General features: G+C 41.3%; 1 protein-coding gene across 2 annotated transcripts in view; it reads right to left on the reverse strand.

Annotated features, from left to right (window-relative positions):
- Window positions 1-1,321: 1,321 nt before the first annotated feature.
- galnt9 (polypeptide N-acetylgalactosaminyltransferase 9) overlaps window positions 1,322-22,168 on the reverse strand; it is a 245,613-nt gene continuing 224,766 nt past the window's right edge. For both annotated transcript variants that reach the window (XM_052067007.1, XM_052067006.1), the window contains 5 exons: window positions 11,337-11,522; window positions 8,873-9,010; window positions 6,505-6,600; window positions 3,248-3,415; window positions 1,322-2,158 (listed from right to left, as the gene is read on the reverse strand). In XM_052067007.1, the coding sequence (XP_051922967.1) occupies window positions 2,012-2,158; window positions 3,248-3,415; window positions 6,505-6,600; window positions 8,873-9,010; window positions 11,337-11,522 (735 nt within the window). In that variant the 3' untranslated portion in view covers window positions 1,322-2,011. The remainder of the gene's footprint in view (window positions 2,159-3,247; window positions 3,416-6,504; window positions 6,601-8,872; window positions 9,011-11,336; window positions 11,523-22,168) is intronic.

The following is a 22,168-nucleotide window of genomic DNA, read 5'->3' on the forward strand; positions in this document are numbered from 1 at the left end:
AAGGCCCGTTTTTAGTGTGAGCTGCGCTATGCCTTCCAGCAGGCAAGGTTGCCCACTGCACTCCTGTCACATTCACCTGATGTCTACCACTCAAATGCAAAAGAAAGACTGCAAATGTACATACTGTAAATGTCCCTAAAAATATATTGGAAATAAATGTAGTGGCTTACCGAATTACTATCTTGGCAGGGCACTCCAGCCCAGACATAATGCATCTCACATTTTGACAAAAGTGTCCAAGGAGACACATCACTCTTCAGCCGTCAGTCCTTATCTGAGAGTTTCAGCCAACACAAATAGTTTAGTTGAATTCCATATCGGCACTGCTGGCTGATGACGCTTTGCAATGATGCAACCCTTTTGAAAATAGAATAAATATTGAGAAAGTTTGCAAGATTTTGGCGCTGTGTCTCTCAGTTTTAAACCTCTATGCATTCGCTGACATGGAGAGAAACGAATGCCCTTTTAAATCGAAATACTGGTGGGGCTTATGCAAATTGACACGCCGCGGGCTTCGGCTGTCATTTAGAATGAATTCTGATTCATCAACATACTCACAATTGTGCGAAGACAATGGGTCAGGATGCATGTGTCAGGAATCCATGCGTGATTTGATATACGCTTAATTTGTTCACAGAGGAGAAACATTGTACACATATTTAGTGAATGAGATGCAGTGACGTGACGATGCCAGATGTTGAGTATCCGACAAAAGAACATCCACGTGCGGAAGCAACTTCTTGACTCACCTCACATGACACCATGTTCTTCCCCCCCTTTTTCCCAATGTCAAAAAAGAGTGCTATTTTTAAAGACGCTGTTGAGTCGTTCCAAGAATCCTTCAGGCCTGCATAGAGGTGTGGCGGATGGGGCTGGAAAAGTGTGTGAGACTCCAGTTGGCTTACTTCAAAGGGTAAAACTTGTAGTTTGTCATTTGGATTTGAAATATCTTTTGTGACACCTGTTTTGTGTGGCTTTAATTTTGTGAGCCGTCACTCTCAGAAGCACGAACCTACGTTTACAACTTAAATGAAGTAGTAATCATTTATTTCCAACAGTCTTTTGTGTGACCTATAACCTGTAAAGCCCAACTGAAAATTAAAAGGAAGTCTAAGTCGGAAAATAAAAACATAAAATAGCCTGGTGGCATAAATGTGCACACACTCTCAGTCATATGTTGTTGCGGCACCATTGGCTTTTTAGGTAGGAATCTATGAGCATTTTTTTCTTGATAAATACTGTAATACCAGCATACGAAATACACACCACAAAAGGTACAACAGAAAGTAACTCAGCTTGTGTGAAGGAAAGTGAGACATGATCATAAAAGTGATTTTAATATATCAGTTTAAATCCTTCATTCTTACAATAGGCTTTATTACTATATCGTGTCTTGTTTTATCCATGGCTTTAGATATTAACTTACAAATACTTTGTACATGCTTTAGGGACTCACATTCCCCGGTCAGATGAAGCAAATACTGAAAAAAAAGGCACACAATTCCAACAGAGCAATACTGTTAAAACAAAACAAGGTACTGTTGTAGTTTGTGTTACTGCATCTGAAACCACCGTAAGCCCTGATGAGAAAATAACAACCGCCTTTAAAGCTTATTATATACTTGAGTAACCAAGATAGCGCAATATGTCACACCCATTTCCAGAACCCCAAAATAATCATTTAATGTGGCAAATTACAATACAAGACTCTGATAATATTTGATTTGCTTGCACACTTGCACACACTCACATTCATATACAAAGATGAACCGGATACCTTTACAATATAAATAAGATACAATATTTTCAAGTCGCACCCTTGTGTCACTGTGCACCACTTTATACACTTCAGAAATGGGAACTTTTTCCAAGTCTAGTCGCAGAGACGTCAAGGAGTTGGAAAGCTCTGTCACATGAGGGAAGCCCAAAAGTGGTGTCATACCACATCTTCCCATTCCCAACTGTGACTTGAAAAATGACCCCGAAAAGTCTCAAGGTTTTTCCGATGGCTTTAGTGTCTGGGATGCTTAATCCAGTTTCGGATGATCCACTTCTGACCTGAGCATCTCTGCACCACTAGGCGAATGCCAAAGTTAGCATCTTTAGACATTTCCACTTCTAAGCAACGACCCGTGTCCCTGCTGATGATTGGACCATTCTGTGTGTGGGAGGGGTTGGGGGAGGCGGTGGGAGAGTCAAGATCAAGCAAACCATCGGTTATCAGTTTTTCTAACAGAGAATATTATTGTATTGTGCAAAAAGCCAGGAGGTTTTTGTCATTTTCTTTGTAGCACTACCAGCTCATAAATGTACACAGTTACCTTTATCCTGTATTAATGGTCCCCAAATCGGTTTTGTTCAGATGTGTTGTGTAAGGTCATCACAAATACATTTTCCTTTTACGGTGACATTGATGGGAATTTATGAATCTATACATTTCTGATTTGATTAGATCATTTGTAAACTCACAGAGCATACCAAGTGGCAACATCGTCTGGAGATGTTTGTCACGTTCATCTGTGTGTGTGTGTGTGTGTGTGTGTGTGTGTGGAATATATATATATATATATAGAATAAAATATGTGTACACATTTGTAACAACTGGACAAACTCTTGCCACAGTTGTGAAACAGACCTTTCAAAAGCGATTTTCATATTCTTCGCTCAAACTGACCTTGAATGTTTAATGGTTAAGTGGAAATTTGTTAGGTCTTTTTGTTATGTTTACACTTTAGTAAAACAACTCTCACAGCTCTCATGTTGCAGTCAACTGTGAGTGATCAACTAATGCGCCACTCAATAGGAATCAGACCACGTGCTCCAAAGGTATGCTTGCAGGTGAAATCTGATGATTTCTTTAGCTCAAGTCTAAAAACTGCATGGACCTGTGACATGGATCAATGGTAAAATTACTGCAGAGAGCATAGGGCGATCAACATCGGAACATATTTTAGCAACCTGTCCAATCAGCTTGAGATCATAGGCAAATGTTTTGTCCAATGATACACTGAACCCGGCCGTAATGTGGCTCAGGGTAAACTCCGGAAGGAAGAATCACTGTGTGATTGTAAACAAGATATTGTTTGGGAACACTATCAATAACTTTGAATTGTATTTGTTTTGCCATAAGTTGTTGAGAAGATTGATGTATTTAAGACACACGTGGTCTCCTCGCACTTATCTTCAAGTCTTTTTCCGATGCCACGATCAGTTCATCCACTAATCACGCAACATTGCTTTTCTTTACCTGTGTGAAATCCCAAAGCCGCTGGGAAATCCTGGCAACAGCTTCACATTTTTTCAAGCTGGCAATGCGTCCTCTGCCGTCATCAACAAGGCATTTGGTGTCAGGCAGGAAGGTGGTGGATCCCAGGGGTCCAAGCTGTAGGACTCCATCAGTAGAGTAGCGCGCAAGCTGGAACCCAAACATAAGAAGTGTTTCTCGTTGTTCAGTTCAAGGACGGTTATAGTAGTCATTCCAGTGGCAACACACAATTGTCAACATCAGGAATATTTCGAAAACCAAAAAAAGTTGAAAAGATACAGTAGGAAATTAAGGCAGTCGCTCAAACATTAATTGTCTGTTTGTAGTGAGTTGGTGCTCATGATATACAGTAGATAATTATTTCGCACGAGAGTGGAGAAGAAAAAAATCAAAATCATTCACTCTATTTACTTCAACATGCAAACAATTGAGGCTTGCAGCTTCATGGAATGTACGTTACCGTCCTATTCATTGAGCACTCCTGCCTACCACAAACAACCTCCTAACACATACATACGTACTGTATCTTAAATTGATGATGCAATGAGCAAATCGAGCATTACCCTTTGACCGTCGTTGATGTGGCGACCTAATAGGCTGGGTACAAGGAACGAAAATGCCCAAGAAGGGACATGCAGTACTTCTCTTCTGAGAAATCTACGAAACAGTGTACTGTATCTTCAACATCTCACTTGCAGTTATGCGAACTCCTTCAACTTTATTGCATGTAATAGCAGCGATCTCTGACTAGCATGAAACACTGAGCGGTGTTGGTTCTCACTTGAATGTCACTTTGGATAAGAGCGACTCATGATGCAACAACCTGCAACATTGTCATATTGCTCCACAATACTGTGCTGTGTGATCTACAACACCACCAGGTGGCTGTGCCACTGGAAGAATCGGATCCCTCGGTGTTTAATGCAGCCTATTAAAGGCTCATTGATAAAATGGCGTTTCCATTATGCAAGGATACAGGAGACATTGGGTGTATTTAGAGAAGTGTTTCCTGATGAAAAATTATATGCCAGCAAGACAAAAGCAGGCATCTCTCTCTCTCTCTTTCTCTCAAATATTAAAGCATGGAATACTTAACACCACTTTTTCCAGGGTTCACTGTGTTCTGAGTCCCCGAATGGCCTGTGTAGGTGTTGCAGCATGTAAGAATGAGCTATTTACTGCTATTTAATCCAATCAAATGTTCTTCCCTGAAGGGCCAAAGAGAACATTTAGGGCATCCGTTAAGTACAACTTTAATGTCACTCCAGGTTCATTGGATGCGGTTATGGGCTATTCACAAGGCTGATGAGTCAATATTCTTGGGACACATCATGCTGTGAACCCGTTTTAATTTGTCTGTGGGTGGTAGCCTAAAGGTCTGTCGTGCATGCAGATGGCTCGCTTCTATACAACTTTCTGATGGAATGGTAAATAGTTTGTGCCATGGCTGGGTGTATGAATAATGCCATATCATTCTCTTCATGCCGCTTTACATTTGGGTCTTTTATACAGTAATGCATTCGAAATGAGGCGATGAGAAATAATGAATGTGAGCCAATTAACCTGTGTCTCTGCAATGTGCGATGCTTCATTGCCCCTCTGAGATCATGAAAGGTTTCAAGTTGGTGGGGGGTCAAACTAATCCGTTTCTTAATTACCTCATTAACAGCGTGCCACTGTTGTTGTAAAATGCGGTGTCGATACAATATAATCTGCAGAACTGTATATTTGTGGGGGCTGGATGCGGCAAGCTGTTGTGAATATGTTCACGGAACCGATTATTGCAAACATTTTAAGCAGGGCTTGACATGCTGGAACAGCTGTGGACCTGCATTTGGTTTGTCCATGTGTTACTTTAGCCGCTCTGAGCATGAATAAGCAATGTAAGATGAAGTCATTGGGAGGGCCAAAAGAAAAAGCATAATGGAAGTTTATGTAGGGCGTTTCACGGCTAAATGCAATAAAGGTAAGAGTAATACAATAAAATAAAAAAAGATCACTGTGCGCCACAAAATTGAATTGTCCTACACTGCTCATCGTTGTAATCAAATAACACTAAGACAAGGTATCCCTCTCTGTTTGTTTATTTCTCCAGAGGTTTTAGGATTAAGACATGAATAACATTTACATGGTCTCCAAGGGTTTGGCTTTTGTTACCCTGCACCAAAGGCAGAAACAGATCTAGCACTTAAGGGAAGTCACCATTTTACCCATCGGTAGCATGTTCATGGAAATATTTTGTTCCACTTCGCCATGCAAGTTCTTTTCCTCACAAAGCATTTTCATGATCACATTAGTTGCACGGAAGTATAAGCTTGAATCTTAGAGGGCTTTGTTGTTGAGTTGAAGAAGCAATTTCAGTGTGTAAAAAAATATAACGCCATTACACACACCCATAAACAATGTCAGAATTTCTCCCAAATGCAGCATTTTCAATGCAGTATGAGTCTCTGCAGAGGTTTGCACACCGAAGTAGCCAGAATATCGATAAATTACTGTGCACTACCACTGCATGGCAGCCTGAGGCATCGGTATATGTTTGAGTGTTGAGGCTGGCGGTTGAAAGAGAGTTTATCTCATGCTCGGTACCTGGACAAAAGCTCGATGCGTTTGCAATTCATTTACCATTCAAAGATGGGACCTCAGACATGCTAAGACCATTTCACAGAAATTAATGAGTAGGTGAAAACGAAGCAGGGTGAAGCACCAGCATTTTAAAATCCTTTTTCAGCAAATTCAATAAATTGTATTTTTTAGGACAGCCACTTTTTCCCGTAAGTCATTGTAAATATACAACTCTAACACTTAGAGGTGAGAGCTAAATATAGACAGACAAAACCAAAAACCAACAGATTTCGATTCGCGAATGCAACAGCTCCATAAAGTGAACGAAAAAGTTATCAACAAAAACAAATTGCCAATAATGTTTTTCACTTTGTTGCCACAACATGCTACTGTAAGTGAGTGCAATCCATTATCTCTGTGAATCTCCATTTTGTGTTTTGGAATGTGCCTCACTGAAAAGTACAATTACGAGTGCGTTGAGCGTTAAACCACTGCCCATCGTTTCTATGCAGTGAACACCACTGATGACTTAACTTTGATTGCTTCCCACAATCAAGCAGAAGAATTAAGGGATAAGCAAATGTATACACCGGTAGTCTTGTGCAATGCAATTATTATTAAAAAAATGACAAAACATTGCAAATAAGTACACCCTTCTTAATTGTGGAACAGACCTGTGAGGACATGCCATGGCACGGATAGAGGATTGCTTTGTCATCATCCTCAGAGCCCTGGTCCAGACAGTAGCCACTTGCTTTACTGTTCCTCACCTGAGAGACACAATATAAGGTCAAATGATCCATTCATTTGAAATATTAGCTTTAAAATTTTTGACTACATAATGAAAGGTTTTTAGAACACCTGTTAACACATAGCGATAAAACATCAATTGCGTCATGACATTCTTTCATGTGAACTTCTCAGTGAGTTTTCAACCTTTCGTCAATTTGATTAGAAATTAGCAATCAAAATAATTGACTTTTTTTTTTAAACAGAGCTTGCTTACTTACTTTCTCTGGCTTCAGAATCAATGGAGAATACTAACCAAGCACAATAAGAGGTTTCTGTCCAAGAATACAAGTAAATGATTTCCTATTTTGCAATTTTATTACTTTTTTTTGCATTTTGCCTCTTGCTGTCGACTGAAAATGGCATCACAGTTGCTCACTGATCAAAAGTTGCCTTGACGGTAAGATGAGAAGATGAGAAAAACGTTATTTGTCTCACAATGGAGAAATTCGCAGTACTATGTTCTATGCGGGCGGCCTGGTAGTGCAGTGGTTAGCACGTCGACTTCACAGTGCAGACGTACCGGGTTTAATTCCAGCTCCGGCCTCTCTGTGTGGAGTTTGCATGTTCTCCCCGGGCCTGCGTGGGTTTTCTCCGGGTACTCCGGTTTCCTCCCACGTTCCAAAAACATGCGTGGCAGGCTGATTGAACTCTCTGTCTGTCTGAAATTGTCCCTAGGTGTGATTGTGAGTGTGGATGGTTGTTTGTCTCTGTGTGGCCTGCGATTGGCTGGCAACCGATTCAGGGTTTCCCCCGCCTACTGCCCGAAGACAGCTGGGATAGGCTCCAGCACCCCCCCCCCCCTCGCGACCCTAGTGAGGATCAAGCGGTTCGGAAAATGGATGCATGGATATGTTCTATGCGTCTCCACTAGTCTAAAGCGAGGCATTTTGCTTCATATTGAATCATGGAATATTAGTTAAGCAGCGAAATCCACCTCTTTTTGTTCATTTGAGGGGGTGGCCATTTTGCCACTTACTGTCGACTGAAAATGACATCACAGTTGATCACAGTGAGTCACTCAAATTTCTCAAACGCAATATTAATCAGAATGGTGTGTTTGTATTAGTGGGGCAAGATATAACACATTATTGTAAAGATCCTTGGCTTCCCCTTTAACAGGTGAATATTGGACAAGTGCCCAATACTTCTACTTTCATTTTCAAGTATAATACATCCTATACACCATATTTACACTGTACATTGTACACCGATTACATTAAAGTGACTCAGTCATAATATTTAAATAATTTCTTTATAATAACTGCATCTAGCCTAGGACTCGTTTTGTGATGCTTTCACCAGGGCCTCTTTCAGTTGTTGTTTGTTTCAGTCCCCTTATTAGTAGGTGAACTGCTCTATAAAGTTTGTAACCGGAGGAGTGCACCTTTGTCATTTTGACAGTAGATTTCAGGTCATTTCATCGCTTCATACATCTCCAAATTTGTGAGGTTTTAGTCTAATTTAAATTGGAAGAAAAACGGTTCGGTATATTTTCAAGTGCACTTTACCGCTGAATTTGTTTCTTAGTTTTGCACCTTTCTATTTTTTTTCTATGTCTGACACCTGGAAAAATAAAGCAAAATAACTGTCTCTGATTTTTAGGGAATCATTTACTTCTATGCATGTCCAGCCTATTCAATCTTTTTTTATTAATCCCAAAGCAAAAACCCATTCTATGTCATAAGAGGATATTATTATGCTGTGACCACTCCCTGTCTCTGCCTGTTAGCTATGCTCCCAGATGGTGCCGTGCATCAAGCATGAGCTTTTGTTCTATGTGATTTGAATGAATATGAGTTCATTCAAATCGTTGAGAAGGTTCTGGCCCGATGGTTTGGTTTGCACCGCAGAAAAAGGCACTGACAGATAAGACGCTTGGCCACGGCAATCTCATTGGAATAGAGTTTGATTAAAATTCATTTTTGGATTAAAAAAAATACATCGATTTCTGCTTGGCACAAGGATCTGTACATTATACAATCTATAATTCATGTACAGTCCATGTCTTTTTCTGTGTAATACGTAATGAGAAGGAAAAGCCTGGAATTGTCAGAATGTGTTTGAACACTTTTTTAAAGACCTGGATATTAATTATCTCCGTGGAGGTTTGTTGTGGACCAAGGTTTATCTGTAATGAGCACCCCACACAGAGTTTTCACAGAATAATTTTCTGTCGTATGAGCCAAAGTTAAAGGTCCCTTTGTCTGTTGAAAGCATGCCGCTGTTAGAATTACAAATGACCTTTCTCACCTCTCCATATGTGATGGTGTTGTTGTAGATTCGCATCTCAGGGTAGACGTGTTCAAGGTACCAGTGAAAACTTCGACATTGCAGTCTGTTCCTTAAGGCCAAGCGCTCAGAGACATCACCAAAATCAACCCCTGGGTTCTGTGAAGACATGTTAATCAACATAGATTAAATACTTTTGAGAAATTTTAATTTGGGTAACACAAAAATATATAGCGCTGTCCTCAATGTGTAGTTCTGTTCAAGTCCTACAAAAGTAATTGCAACTATCTGTTGGAGAGATGTTAGTTTGCATACTGTCACCTCTCTCTGCACTCTCTTTCAACCATGCACCGTTGAAACCTTTCAACCTTGCATGGTTGAAAGAGACAAGCTCCCTCATTCACGCTTAAGTCAATTCTTTGCGCAACTTTCTTGCGTACTTTCAAGACGCTGTGATTCTCCCGTCCAGATTTCAGACAAACCCACCATCTGTAACCAGGAAGTTCATGCGCAACCACCAAAGAGACGTGTTTCAGTCAGTCTGAGAGCGGCCCTAATTTTCGGATTGTGGAGTTTTCATGAGACTTGACTTCCATTGAGATTCCATTTGAAAAATATGTTCCAATTTGATTATGAAATTAACTTGCGTCATGGATCAAGAAGTTGCAGTGTGCAGCTCTGCCGCAGATGCAGATGGGTTCACTTGGTATCTATCGTGTAAATGCATGAATGGGCTGCACTCTAAATTGTGGGCTGGTCTCCTGGGGTAAAATGGAGGACAATAATTAAATAGCACCATATCTGCACTAAAAGATGCCGGACCACGTGACTTACTGCCCTGTAAAAGAGATTGCCAGTAAGTGAATGATTAGGACATGGTGCAAACTGAGTGTTGACCAGGTTGTCAAGCAACGCAATATGCATGGGGTGCATCGGTTGCAAAACACAAAAATCTATGACTCATGCCCCATTGTTAACGTTATTGTATTGTTTGTCATCAGTGCTTTCACATCAAGTCCCATGAGCATATGGAAATGCTTCTCACATAAGAATTATAATGCTATGATGTCAATGTCTGACCATCATTGTAATATTGTAGAGACAATACACAGCCGATGCACAGTTGATGAGGACAGGTGTTCTCCCGCCGTGTTTACATGTCAGCACGAATCAGCCGAGTCGGCCGGTGACAGCCATCACTCGTCAGCGGCTGTGAAATGACTCAAAAATGCAATAGGGTGTTTTGCCTTCGAGAAGCGCTAGACCTTAGTACAGCCTCGGAGCGCGGAAGAGAATAGACGCTTAAGTCTATGGTCGAATGCTTGCACTGACAAATTTGTCAGCCAATGCCCTCATTTCAAGGTTGTTCCACGCAGAGTGCATACATTTCATGAAGGTGCGCAAGTGGCACAAGGGGAGAATCTACACAACCAAAACATTGCACGGCAGTGCATCTCTTCTGACATAAGCACACGGACGAATATGCCCCCAAATCATGCCGAAACTCAGCTCAGGGTTTGTATGACCAATAATTTGACATCTCTACTCGTGTGCCTATACGATACGATATGTGGGGTTTGGTTCTCAATGTGGTCTGCAAAACCAATAAAGCCATAGTACGTGCACAATACTTCTTAAAGATTCGGCTACAGTATTTATGTTATCTGCCTTGGTTTGTTGTTTGTTGTTTGTTGTCAGTGGAAAAATCTCGAAATAATGTAATCTCACATTCTCTCCGTAGCAACTGCAATTACATGGTACAGCGCATTTTGCAGCCATGCAGTGACAACAACAAATGCATTCCATTTCAGCCAAGCCGCAGTCGTGATTCATAAAGCCCTTCTGCACCAGTGCAGTCGTGCTCGCAGCGGGTAACTTGGTCGATAAGCGCAATGAAAGATTGTGCATATGGAGGTTTTGTGAACAAGGGAAGATGGGATAACCATTGTACCAAGTCTCTCTAGTGCAGATAATGGAACAATGAGTAATAACGTTTCATGCCACTGTGTTTGTAAAAGCAGTACAGGACGGAAGTGGTGCCATTACATATTGGGCCTTTTCTTCTTGGTCTTGCTTTACCACTATTGGTCACTTATGAACAGCTGTTTTGGCCAGTGCTCAGAGGGCTTTGCTGATGTCCTTCACTATCAACCCATTGTGCATCGCTGAAAGACACTAATTAGGACTCACTATGTACTTCAAAAAAAATAATGATAGTAGCAGTTTGTTTGTTTTTTTTCCACAGCCAATCTCAATAGACTATTGAAGGCAATTAAGCTAAGTGATGTGTTTGAAACTTGACTGATTACACATGAGGCCCCTGTTTTTTGTCTGTCTTTGCACTGCCTTCATTGTGCCACCAATGTGACGGTCAACTTGAGTGAATACAGAACTTTGACATTTGATTATATTGCTGGCAGGGATCCGCCCTGCCTATCTGCATGCGTGAGTGTAGGAAAAAGTAGATGGAGCCTGTAATGCTTACATTCATAGGAATGTTCCAAGCCATGTAGACGTGAGATTTGTATTCGTCCATCCACACCTCAGCTGCTCGCAGGGCATTGCGCTTGGCATAGTAATCGATGTCGTTGTTGTAGGGCTTTTTGGTGCGCTCGATGTGGGCCACTCTCGCACACGGTAGGACTTCCATACTGCCACCGCACTGCCACACCTAGAGAATAACAACAACAAAAATCCCAAGATACTGCAATTAATTTACATAACAGGAAGGCATTGTGTACACTGTACAGGAAGCTCTGCCAGAGTCATTTAGGACCTTTGTTTGTTTCCTGTAAATGATGTATGTGAAAAATCACCAAACTATACTCAATATTTCAATGACAGTTTTTAGGTTGTGAAAGGTTAGTCAGAAATTAATAAACACCGAATCAACTCAGTCGAAAGTAAACTTTCGTCCACACACAATTGTTGCCCCAGTTACTATCTCAATGACCATTCTAACTGACCAATGACTCACAGGGGCCCAGCGAAAATAGGACTGTATCTTCAATCTGCAGCATTGATGTGGAAACCCCTGTTGAGGAGAATCATAGTGTTGTCTTGAGATTCTGTGCTGTGGTCCAACTGGTCAGCTCTGATTGCCAACAAATGTTGCTACACATGGAATGTTGCGCACCTACAGAGCTTACAAAATGATGGAGTGAAACTTGTCTCCTGTCCTTTTCAATAGATGCTGAAATTATGATTTTATGCGAAAGGGAGGCAACAATTACTCTCAGGGCTTTTTACAGTGACAGAAAATCCCCAATCTCCGAAAGGGAATTCACCAATATCAGAATACTGTCTGTTTTGCACAGGAGTGTGTCAAGTGAATAAATCCTGGCAATAATATGTCATCTTGGAAAGTATCCATCACACAGAGAGTACTGATGGATAGAAAAATGAAGCATGTTTTGACACTTAGGTCAACACACTCAAGGTGAGAAGACTGAGGCAGGCGGCCGTGAGGCCATTAAACAATCCTTATGCAGGAGTGCAACACAAGATAAGAATTGTGAAAGTGCAAAAGCAAATCGTCTCGACTCCTCTCGTTCCGATCACCTCACACAGTGGTATCAGGATGTGACAACATTTGTTTGAGACTTTCCCTCAGACAAACTGCATAGCTCCTACAACCCAACCCAGAGTTGCATAATGATTGTCACAATGTGCACCAGACACTGCGAGCCAGTCACTTCTCACTGAAAGCCAAAATGAGACCTCCTGCATGGGAGAAAATATGAATGCTGCTCCAAGACTCTTTTTGGAGTAGCGCAGCAAGAGCACAGCCACTTCTCAGTTGACCATCTTAAGCTTAAATGTGTCACAAATGCAATTTTAGCTGCACATTCATAGCTTATGGTTTATTCACACCATCTTTTTAGTCATTAGTTGAAAAGTGAACCTGAATTTGGATAGGAGCATTCATCTGACTTTCATACAGGTCACTTGGGTTAAGTTCCTGCTCTGTGACTGTGTGAATGTGAGTGTGAAGGGTTGTCTATCTCGCTCTGCCCTGTGTTTAGCAACTAATTCAGGTTGTAGCATACCTTTTGCCCAAAATCGCCTGGGTTAGGATCCCGTTCACCCGTAAATAGGATAATAGACACATAAAACACACGAATTTGGATCATGCCACCTCTGTACCCAAATAAGCGACCTTAAGGTGCAGGTGTTGTTTCGTGAACTGGTTCACATCAAAAAAGAGAACAGAAGTAGTTTGAAAACAGTGTAATGAAATCATGTCAAGTCTGAAAGCAATATGCATTTATCTGCTTATGGCTCCGTATTCAGACTGAAAGGAAGCAATTACAGAGAAGCCTGATATCACTTGCTTGCTAAAACAATGTTGACTTTTGCGAAATTGTGGTGTGATGTACTGTATGCTGCTCTCATCAAATCTCGGGAGCACACCATACAGCTCATGCCAATGTGCGAAGCAAAAAGCATTTATTATATTCGTACATTTTGTCCATTCATCGTCAGCAATAATCTTCTTTCTCGATGAACCACAAAATTACCTGCTACTCCAAGTAGAAAAAATGCTGTACGCGCTTGGGTTTAATAGTTACTTTTTTACACAATGAAACAAAGTCATGGTTCATCAATGACCTCTTGATTGCAAAAACGAAACACTAAAGTATGAATAAGAAGTTGAGCCTGCATTGGTTTCGCCACCTTCTGCTAAGACAAAGTAAGGTGGCCGCAAACACAAGCCCCTGATTTATAATTAGATTCTAAAACAGTCAGATTGTGTGAGCATTAATCCACGTAACAACTGAAAGTTTGCTCCAATGCATCATTGAAAAGCATTACTTCCCCCTTTCACTGTTTAAACTGTACACAGTTCTGATATACAAGAGTAAGTAATGCCACTCGAGTTGTTTTTCAAGCACTGTGGAGCGAGCTGAAAGAAATAACAATGACTTAAATGGTCAGTCGACATTGACACGATTATCATCAACATAGCGTCGATTACAAAAAAAATTCAAGTCGTTCAAGCCCTCTAACAAATACTGGGAATAATGTGTGAGTGTGTGTGCGTGTGTGTGTGTGTGTGTGTGTGTGTGTGTGCGCGCGCGTGTGTGTATGTGTGTGTGTGCATGCCTAACTCACTCTGTATGCACAACTATGGATAATTGAAGTTTTAGCAGTTAACCGGCTGACACCACGAGAACATTGAAGATCAATATTTCCATTTCCAAAAAGTCACAGACCTGATAGCTAACTCGCCACCTGGAACGAATAGCGATTCCTTTTGCTTCAAATTACTTTTCATGAAATGTAGCTGGATTGTGGCAATACAGCACATACAGCCGTGACATTTATTTCTGCATCTGATAAAAACAAACTAATGTTTCATTCATTTTTTTTTTACACATATTGGAGCAGAAATTAAACACATGGACATGACCTTGAAACACGCGAGATAAATCCCATTATCCAGCCATTCATTTTTTATCGCACTTGGCCTCATTAGGGTCATGGATGAGCTCATCCTAGTTGACTGTGGGCAAGAGGCGGGATACGGCAGCCAAGTTTGTAAATTAATTTCCTTTGGCCAGTTTTCCGTTTTGACATTTTATACTGTGGAGTACCACAAGTGTGGGCCAAAGAGTTAACAAAATGTGTCACATTGAAATGTGCGACTGTTTGCTTCTAGTTCTGGTGAGGAGCGCAAATAAAACCCCGAAAGTCAAGGTGGCATATCATTTTATCCAAAGAGCTATTAAATGAAGCAAACAATGCCTAGCATTACATAATACTGCAATCATTGTATTAACTTAGTGTTCCAACAGACAATATACGATCCGCTTGCCGCCAAAGCTGCAAAGGAATAAAATGGCCTTTGAACAGGATTTGGAATCAAGTCAAAAGTAGTCATATTCAAATGGTTGTAAGAGATTTAGCAAGCGCAATGTTTATGTAATGAGTCGACAGGCTAGCTGGGTCATACATATTTCACATGATTGGTTGAAATATTCGCCAAAAATGTGTTCTGGTTGCTAAAATGCAGCATAAGCATTGTTCTTCACATTTGGATTTCGGGTATCGTTTTTCTGTTTGTGCACATCGTATATCGTACTGTAACAGGATGCGTGTAGAAAGTATAAGGAATTCTGCAACCAAGAACTCTGTGAAAATACAACCTTTGAAGTAACAACACTGAAGTCAAATCATGAAAGCTCCTCAAAGGTCTCAATGGAACAAGTCAGCATGTTAAATATGCAGTAGTTTAAAAAATGTGGTGATAAATGACGTCTTTGATGATTACTTGCCGATCACTTTTACATTTTCACATGAAGTGAACAGGAGTTGCAATGCGTTTAAGAATTTTGGCGGCGATGAGTCGCCGTTTTCAGACACAAGATGACAACAGAACAGGACAAACCAAGCCGGGAAACAATATTACAATGCTTGGCTCCTTACTTTACTCCGTAATCTGACTGATGTCTCTTCCTGATTTGGGGCCACTATAAATTATGCAAACATTTGTCACAAAAAAAGAAAAAAATAGAGATGAATTGTTGAAATTCCATCAAAAGTTAAAAACACAAAAGTATTGCATCAGTCAGTTCGTCCTCAATGGGGATGTGTGTGAAAGCTTACATTGGTCCAGATTTCAGAAGGATGAAAAAAGAAAATAAGAAATTCCCCCACTTCTTTTGATATCCCACACACAGATTGCCCTCTGGACTGCATCTCTGAAGTCCATTCGGCGTTGACCTTTCATAAAATCGCACACTGTGTCATTAAAACTGAGCGCCCAGCACATGGGATTTTTATGTAGTGCAATGTAATAGCTTAATTAATTTCATTGTCACTGTACTTGTGGTTGGTTGATTGCATCGAGGCCATTTGAGTGATCAGCTCCTTGGGGCTGCAGAACGTACAAGCTATAAAAAGCATAAGCAGCATGAACAGCAGTAAACAGATTTCCACCAGATCCGTGACTCAGCCCCATCCATAGGACAGGAAACAGGAGCGCAGTACACTTGATCTTCTGTGACACTTTGTGTGTGTGTGTGTGTGTGTGTGTGTGTATTATCACACACAAAAAAATGCCCCAAATATTTTATATTCACGAAGATCCTGGTGTAAAATGTGATATTCAGCCACATGATGTACATCAGCCCAAGTCAACAAAAACAATTGTGCGTTGCTTGAAAGAGTGATCGAAATGATCATTTTCTAACCCATATGCTCTCAAACACTGATAAACAAAGACTCAAGCCCACTGGTTTTTAGACACTGCAAAGTTGGTACTTCTAAATAGTGTTGCAAGATGAAACGGAGGGAGAAGAGTCTTTCAGGAGTTTCACACCCAAACTTGAATGATGAAAGTGTGGGCTGAGGTCATGCAAAGTTGATACGGTACGTCATCCCGACAGACATGCATAAGAAATCTTCCCTACAACAACAAACAGAGGCCTCGGGCTTGCTGAAAGTGTAAGAGATGCCTTAGGTCATCTGGAGTTCACCTTTCATCAACTGCTCTATGGGCTAAATTCTCCCAATTGGGTCTTGGTCCTTTTTTTATGCTTGGGCACTTTTCATCGATCCGTATTCCTGCATCCAGACTTCTGACACACCCACCAAGCGTAATCTGAAAATAAGTGCGCAAACACTAAAGAGTCGTGACTCACTGAATTCTCAGATTGTCTATAATTCCGGAGACTTGTGAATGTCATTGAATTATAAATGAGAAAAATAATGCACACCATAAAAATGAAAATCACATCAAGTCAGGATGTGCACATTGCTACGGCTAAGACACTAACACCAACACAGAAGGAGAGGATGTTTTTTTTCTCGATGAAATAGCCATCCATCCGTTATCCGAGCCGTTTATTCTCATGTGTGCCGCCGATCGCAGCTGTCTTTGGCAGTAGGCGGGGGACACCCAGAACTGGTTGCCAGCCAATCGCAGGGCACACCTTGACGAACAAACATTCACACTCACAATCACACCGAGGGGGGTGGGGGGTGGTGTTCCATTAACTTACCGTGCATGTTTTTGGAATGTGAGAGGAAACCGGAGTACCCGGAGAGAACCCATTGACATCTACAAACTAAATCCAAACACTTGTTAAAGCAAATTGCATTATTGTAATCCAAAAAAGTCTCTAGTAATTTCATAGTGTTTATTTTGGTTGTAACATGTCAGATCACAGGGAAAATGTTGCTCATTGTTTTCTAAACTAAAAGCAGATATTTTCAAATTTGTTTTGATTTTGATTAGAGCCAAAAGCTAATCAGTCTGCTTTCATTCACCACATCTGCCTCATTCAGCCCGATCACAGTTTCTACAGCCATTAGGGAGTCAAAAAATTATTTTCTTCTTCCCACTCCTTCTAATGCATTCAACTTGATCCTTTGTGTGTGAAACACTTCTTTGAGTATGATATGAAGTAAGTTCTGTAATTGTTCATTTCCCTGCGTACCATCATGAATTGCTGTTGCCTGAAATAAATACAAAATACTGACAAAACGTCAAGTGTGCGCTGCTTTCATTTTGATGTCCATGCGTGTCAGAAGTGCAAACGAACAAAAGAAAAGGCAGTTTGGAAAAAGGCCCAAAATTAGCAAGAACTGTTGGATCAAGTGCTCTTTTTCTGTTTTGTTTTTAAGCTGAAACACTGCAATGTTTCAATTTTTTTCAGACCATACCTGAACACAAATACTGCAGTTATTAATAATAGAACAGACAGTCCGAGAGGGGGTCTATTTAACCCTTTCAGGGACATGCACCCACTAACCGTTAGAGGGTGCATGAAAGGGTTAAATAAACCTATCAGGAAAGCATCATTAGGAGAAACTGAGGGCTGCAAGTGACCCGCAGTCCCCTGTTAAACAGGGTAGAACTACAGACTCACAAATGTTAAAAGCAGTTTTCGTTAATGGATGCTATAGCTTCTTGTTGCTTTCAAACTTAGCTCGTAGCAGACGTGTGCACATTTCAGCATAATGTCTTTGATCCACTGGTGAAAAGGACACTTTGATTCGCTTCTCTTTCATCTATAACTGCTTCAAACAACGAAGTGTATGCAGGAAAGTGGTTCAGATTGCACCATTGTCTGTGTCTTATGTGTTGTCTTGTATTATTTTGACATTTTATGTTAACTTTTCTTTTGATGGTGACGCGGGCACCCACAGCGGCTCCTTTTGTTGCATGTTGTTTTGAGAGGGAAGAAATTTCATCTGTTCTGTATTTGACAATAAAGTTGTACTTGACTTGATTATCATAGGAGGCTGGTCCTTGTGAAAGACACATTATTAAAAAAAAGGCTAGGAACTCTTAACTAAGAGAGCGAAAGACCTGCGGACAGACGGGCTTCTTTGCATTGACAAGAGAATTAAACAATCGGTAAAGGTTCTTCCTAGGTCCCATAAACAATTAGTTTTCTGCCTTTTTAACCCATCCTGCAGGAGCAGTGTATGGAAACGCAGCAAAGCGAAATCACTCATTTGGGATTTTGGTGAGGAATGTTGAAAATTATTTAGTTACTGCGAGTCTGTTTGCAGAAGACAGCCTAATCCCCTTCTTATGATCAATCCCTTTACGTTCTTAAAAAAAATTATATTCCCATCAGAATTTATACTTGCTCCTTGTACCATTCATTCGTATGATCTATTGGGCATGCTGATGGTCAATATAGTGAATCTTTACCCAGAGGTCCTGTCTTTGTCAGAAGATAATTCCATGAGCTTCCTGGCCTTGCTTTTCGTCCAATTGTTAATTTGCTGCAGTAGCAAAATCAGTGCCTGTGAGCACCCCAGACACACCTTCTGCCTGGTGAGGTCATTCTCCATTTTCAGCCAGAGTCAAAGACATCTGACAGTTGTAATTTTATGATCTAATTAAGAGATGCTTAGGGGGAGTACATTGAGTAATAAGGAGACAGTATGGGCCCAGCTCGGCTTCTTAAAAGTAACTTTATTGATGGTGATGATAATGCCTGCAGAGAGCTTGCACAGCACACTTAAGTAGAGGGTATCTTGGCAGAGGTCATAATGAGGTGGAGGGTTTATATTAATAAAAGGCAAGCTGACAAGGTCTCTCTAATTAATGCTGTGGCCTTGAACCTTAATCAGTGACAGTGATTTATGAGGAGTCGAGACATCAAAATGGTTTTCACAAACTACTGTATGTCGAACAGTATGTCATGGTTTTGCTGTAGAAATAAAATTAGATGTAAGACAAATAAAACATCTTTCATGATGAAAATATATCCAGAGCCTGGATCAGCTCGGCAAATTGTCCAGTTTAAGTTTTATCGGTCCAAGAAAAATAAAATATATGCGTTACTAAGCACAAATGACACAACAACTGGTGGCACGGCGGAGGGTTGGTTAGCATGCCCGCCTCACAGTGCAGAAGGGCAGCATTCGATTCTGGCGCCGGCCTTCCTGTGTGGAGTTTGCATCCCCATGGAGAACAATAACTCGCATTGGATAGCTTTTACAGCTTTATCTATTATCACTGGCATGACTTCCCCGATCCAGATGTGAGCTTAAACATACGATAATCAACAACGATGTAATTAAAACGGAGTCCATTAAGCTTTAAAAGATTGACTCGGCCTCTAAATAATGCAGCCTTTGAAAAAGACAAAGGCTGGATCAATATCGACTGCTACCACCCCTAAATCAGTAGAGGGCAGCTGGTTCCACCCATGTTGCTGCTCAAACTACATGGTGAGAGCAAGAATCAATTGAGGATCATGAATAAGATACTTGAAAGAAGAGCCGAGACCTCAACTGGATATACAGTAATTAAGGCCTCTGTCCAGATAAAGCCTGAAATAATAAAATCATTAACTGGTCTTTCAAACTCAATGTCTTGAGACCATTTTCATTCAGAGACTTGACAATGGGGGAAGTACAGTATTACAGAAGAGAAACTTTCCACAGAGTTTCTTCACTGTAGGACAAGGTCCATTAATAATGCAATGTACTCAGCGTTGCTTACAAAACCAATGACAGGACAAATGTACGGCATGTCTCTGAGTCTCTTACCTCCTAATTAAATGTAATGCTGTGGAGGAATTTGTCCACAGCCAAAGATTTGTCATCATCTTTTTAAATTTGCCCCATGTTGAAAGTGACTAGCATATGGTCAGTGCCCACTATCATTTGCTTCTTGATGTGCTCGGTCATGCTGGTGATTTAGAAGCTGCCAGAGTGGCCGGTGTCCACAGATGGTCAGGGTTTATTGCCATTTCAGAGCAACAGTCTCGTCCTTCACAAGGTCGCCGCTCTTGCTGCAGGGAGCTGCAGACTGTACCGAGTTCAAGGCCAGAGCTACTGTAGATCAATAGCAGTCCTGATTTAGTGTGACTAAATCTCGAATGGCAACATTTAATCAGACATTAAAAAAAACACACACACACACATTTTCCTTTAAAGGGGAAGTCAACCCCAACATTTTCTTGACAGCAATATGTTCTATGCGCCTCAACGAGTTTAGTAGTTTTTAGATTGATTAATCCATAAATCTAACTTCAACACAAATAACATCAAATATATTGGATTTACAAATAAGTATATTGTTTTGGGGGCTTAATCTGACCAATTTCAGCAGAACAACAAAACACATGAATAGTCCACGACACAGGACTTTCCCAATGTATAATCTGAATGGATATTACTGGTAATCAAACTCCAATAATACATACACGATAGACATGTGCACTAAAATAGATGATTGCATATTATGTAATTGTTAGCAGGGTTACTCAATGAATGAGTTTCGTGTATCAGTGGTGCAAATGTTCCCTGTTTGAACGACTATGAAGCCACACCTGACTTCAAAGCAGCACCTATTGGGAATTGCCTGAAGAAATGTTCACCGGCTCATAGGAGTCAAAGTGATCTGGTTTTTATATATATATATATATATATATATATATATATATATATATATATATATATACTGTATATATATACATTTTTAAATCCTCATCTCACCCCTCGGGTGGTGTCCGTCCCTCATTCAGCTCGGGTCCTCTACCAGAGGCCAGGAAGCTTGAGGGTTCTGCGCAGTATCCTTGCTGTTCCCAGCACTGCACATTTCTGGACTGAGATGTCCGATGTTGTTCCCGGGATCTGTTGCAGCCACTCATCTAGTTTGGGGGTCACTGCCCCGAGTGCTCCGACCACCACAGGCACGACTGTTACCTTTATCTTCCAGGCTCTCTCCAGCTGCTCTCTGAGCCCTTGGTATTTCTCGAGTTTCTCATGTTCCTTCTTCCTGATGTTTCCATCACTTGGGACCGCTACATCCACTACAACGGCTTTCCTCTGCCCTTTATCTATGATCACGATATCTGGTTGGTTCGCCATTACCATCTTGTCAGTCTGGATCTGGAAGTCCCACAGGATCTTCGCTCTGTCATTCTCCACCACCTTCGGAGGTGTTTCCCATTTTGACCTGTTTCGGTAGACTATGCGAGCCACCTGGTTATGGTGTTCCATGTAGGCTTTCCCTGCCAGCGTCTTACACCCTGCAGTTATGTGTTGGATCGACTCAGGTGCCTCTTTGCACAACCTACACCTTGGGTCTTGTCTGGTGTGGTATATCTGGGCATCGATGGCTCTGGTGCTCAAGGCCTGCTCCTGAGCAGCCAGGATGAGTGCCTCTGTGCTGTCCTTCAGGCCAGCCCTCTCTAGCCACTGATAGGACTTCTTGAGATCAGCCACTTCAGTTATGGTCCGGTGGTACATCCCGTGTAGGGGCTTGTCCTCCCATGATGGTCCCTCTTCCAGCGCCTCATCTTCTGTTCCCCATTGTCTGAGACATTCTCTGAGTACGTCATCCGTTGGAGCCTTCTCCTTGATGTATTCATGGAGCTTGGATCTTTCATCCTGGACAGTGGCTCTCACACTCACTAGTCCCCGGCCTCCTTCCTTTCGGCTTGCGTACAGTCTCAGGGTGCTGGATTTGGGATGGAACCCTCCATGCATGGTTAGGAGCTTTCGGGTCTTAACGTCCGTGGTCTGAATCTCTTCCTTTGGCCACCTTATTATTCCTGCAGGGTATCTGATCACTGGCAGGGCATAGCTGTTTATTGCCCGGGTCTTATTCTTGCCATTGAGCTGGCTTCTTAGGACTTGCCTCACTCGCTGGAGTTATTTGGCCGTAGCCGCTTTCCTTGTTGCCAGTTCGAGGTTGCCATTGACTTGTGGTATACCAAGGTACTTGTAGCTGTCCTCAATGTCTGCTATTGTTCCTTCAGGGAGTGAGATCCCTTCAGTGCGGACTACCTTTCCTCTCTTAGTCACCATCCGACTACATTTCTCAAGCCCGAATGACAT

Source organism: Hippocampus zosterae, chromosome 6 (genome assembly GCF_025434085.1).
Source record: "Hippocampus zosterae strain Florida chromosome 6, ASM2543408v3, whole genome shotgun sequence".
NCBI lineage: Eukaryota > Metazoa > Chordata > Actinopteri > Syngnathiformes > Syngnathidae > Hippocampus > Hippocampus zosterae.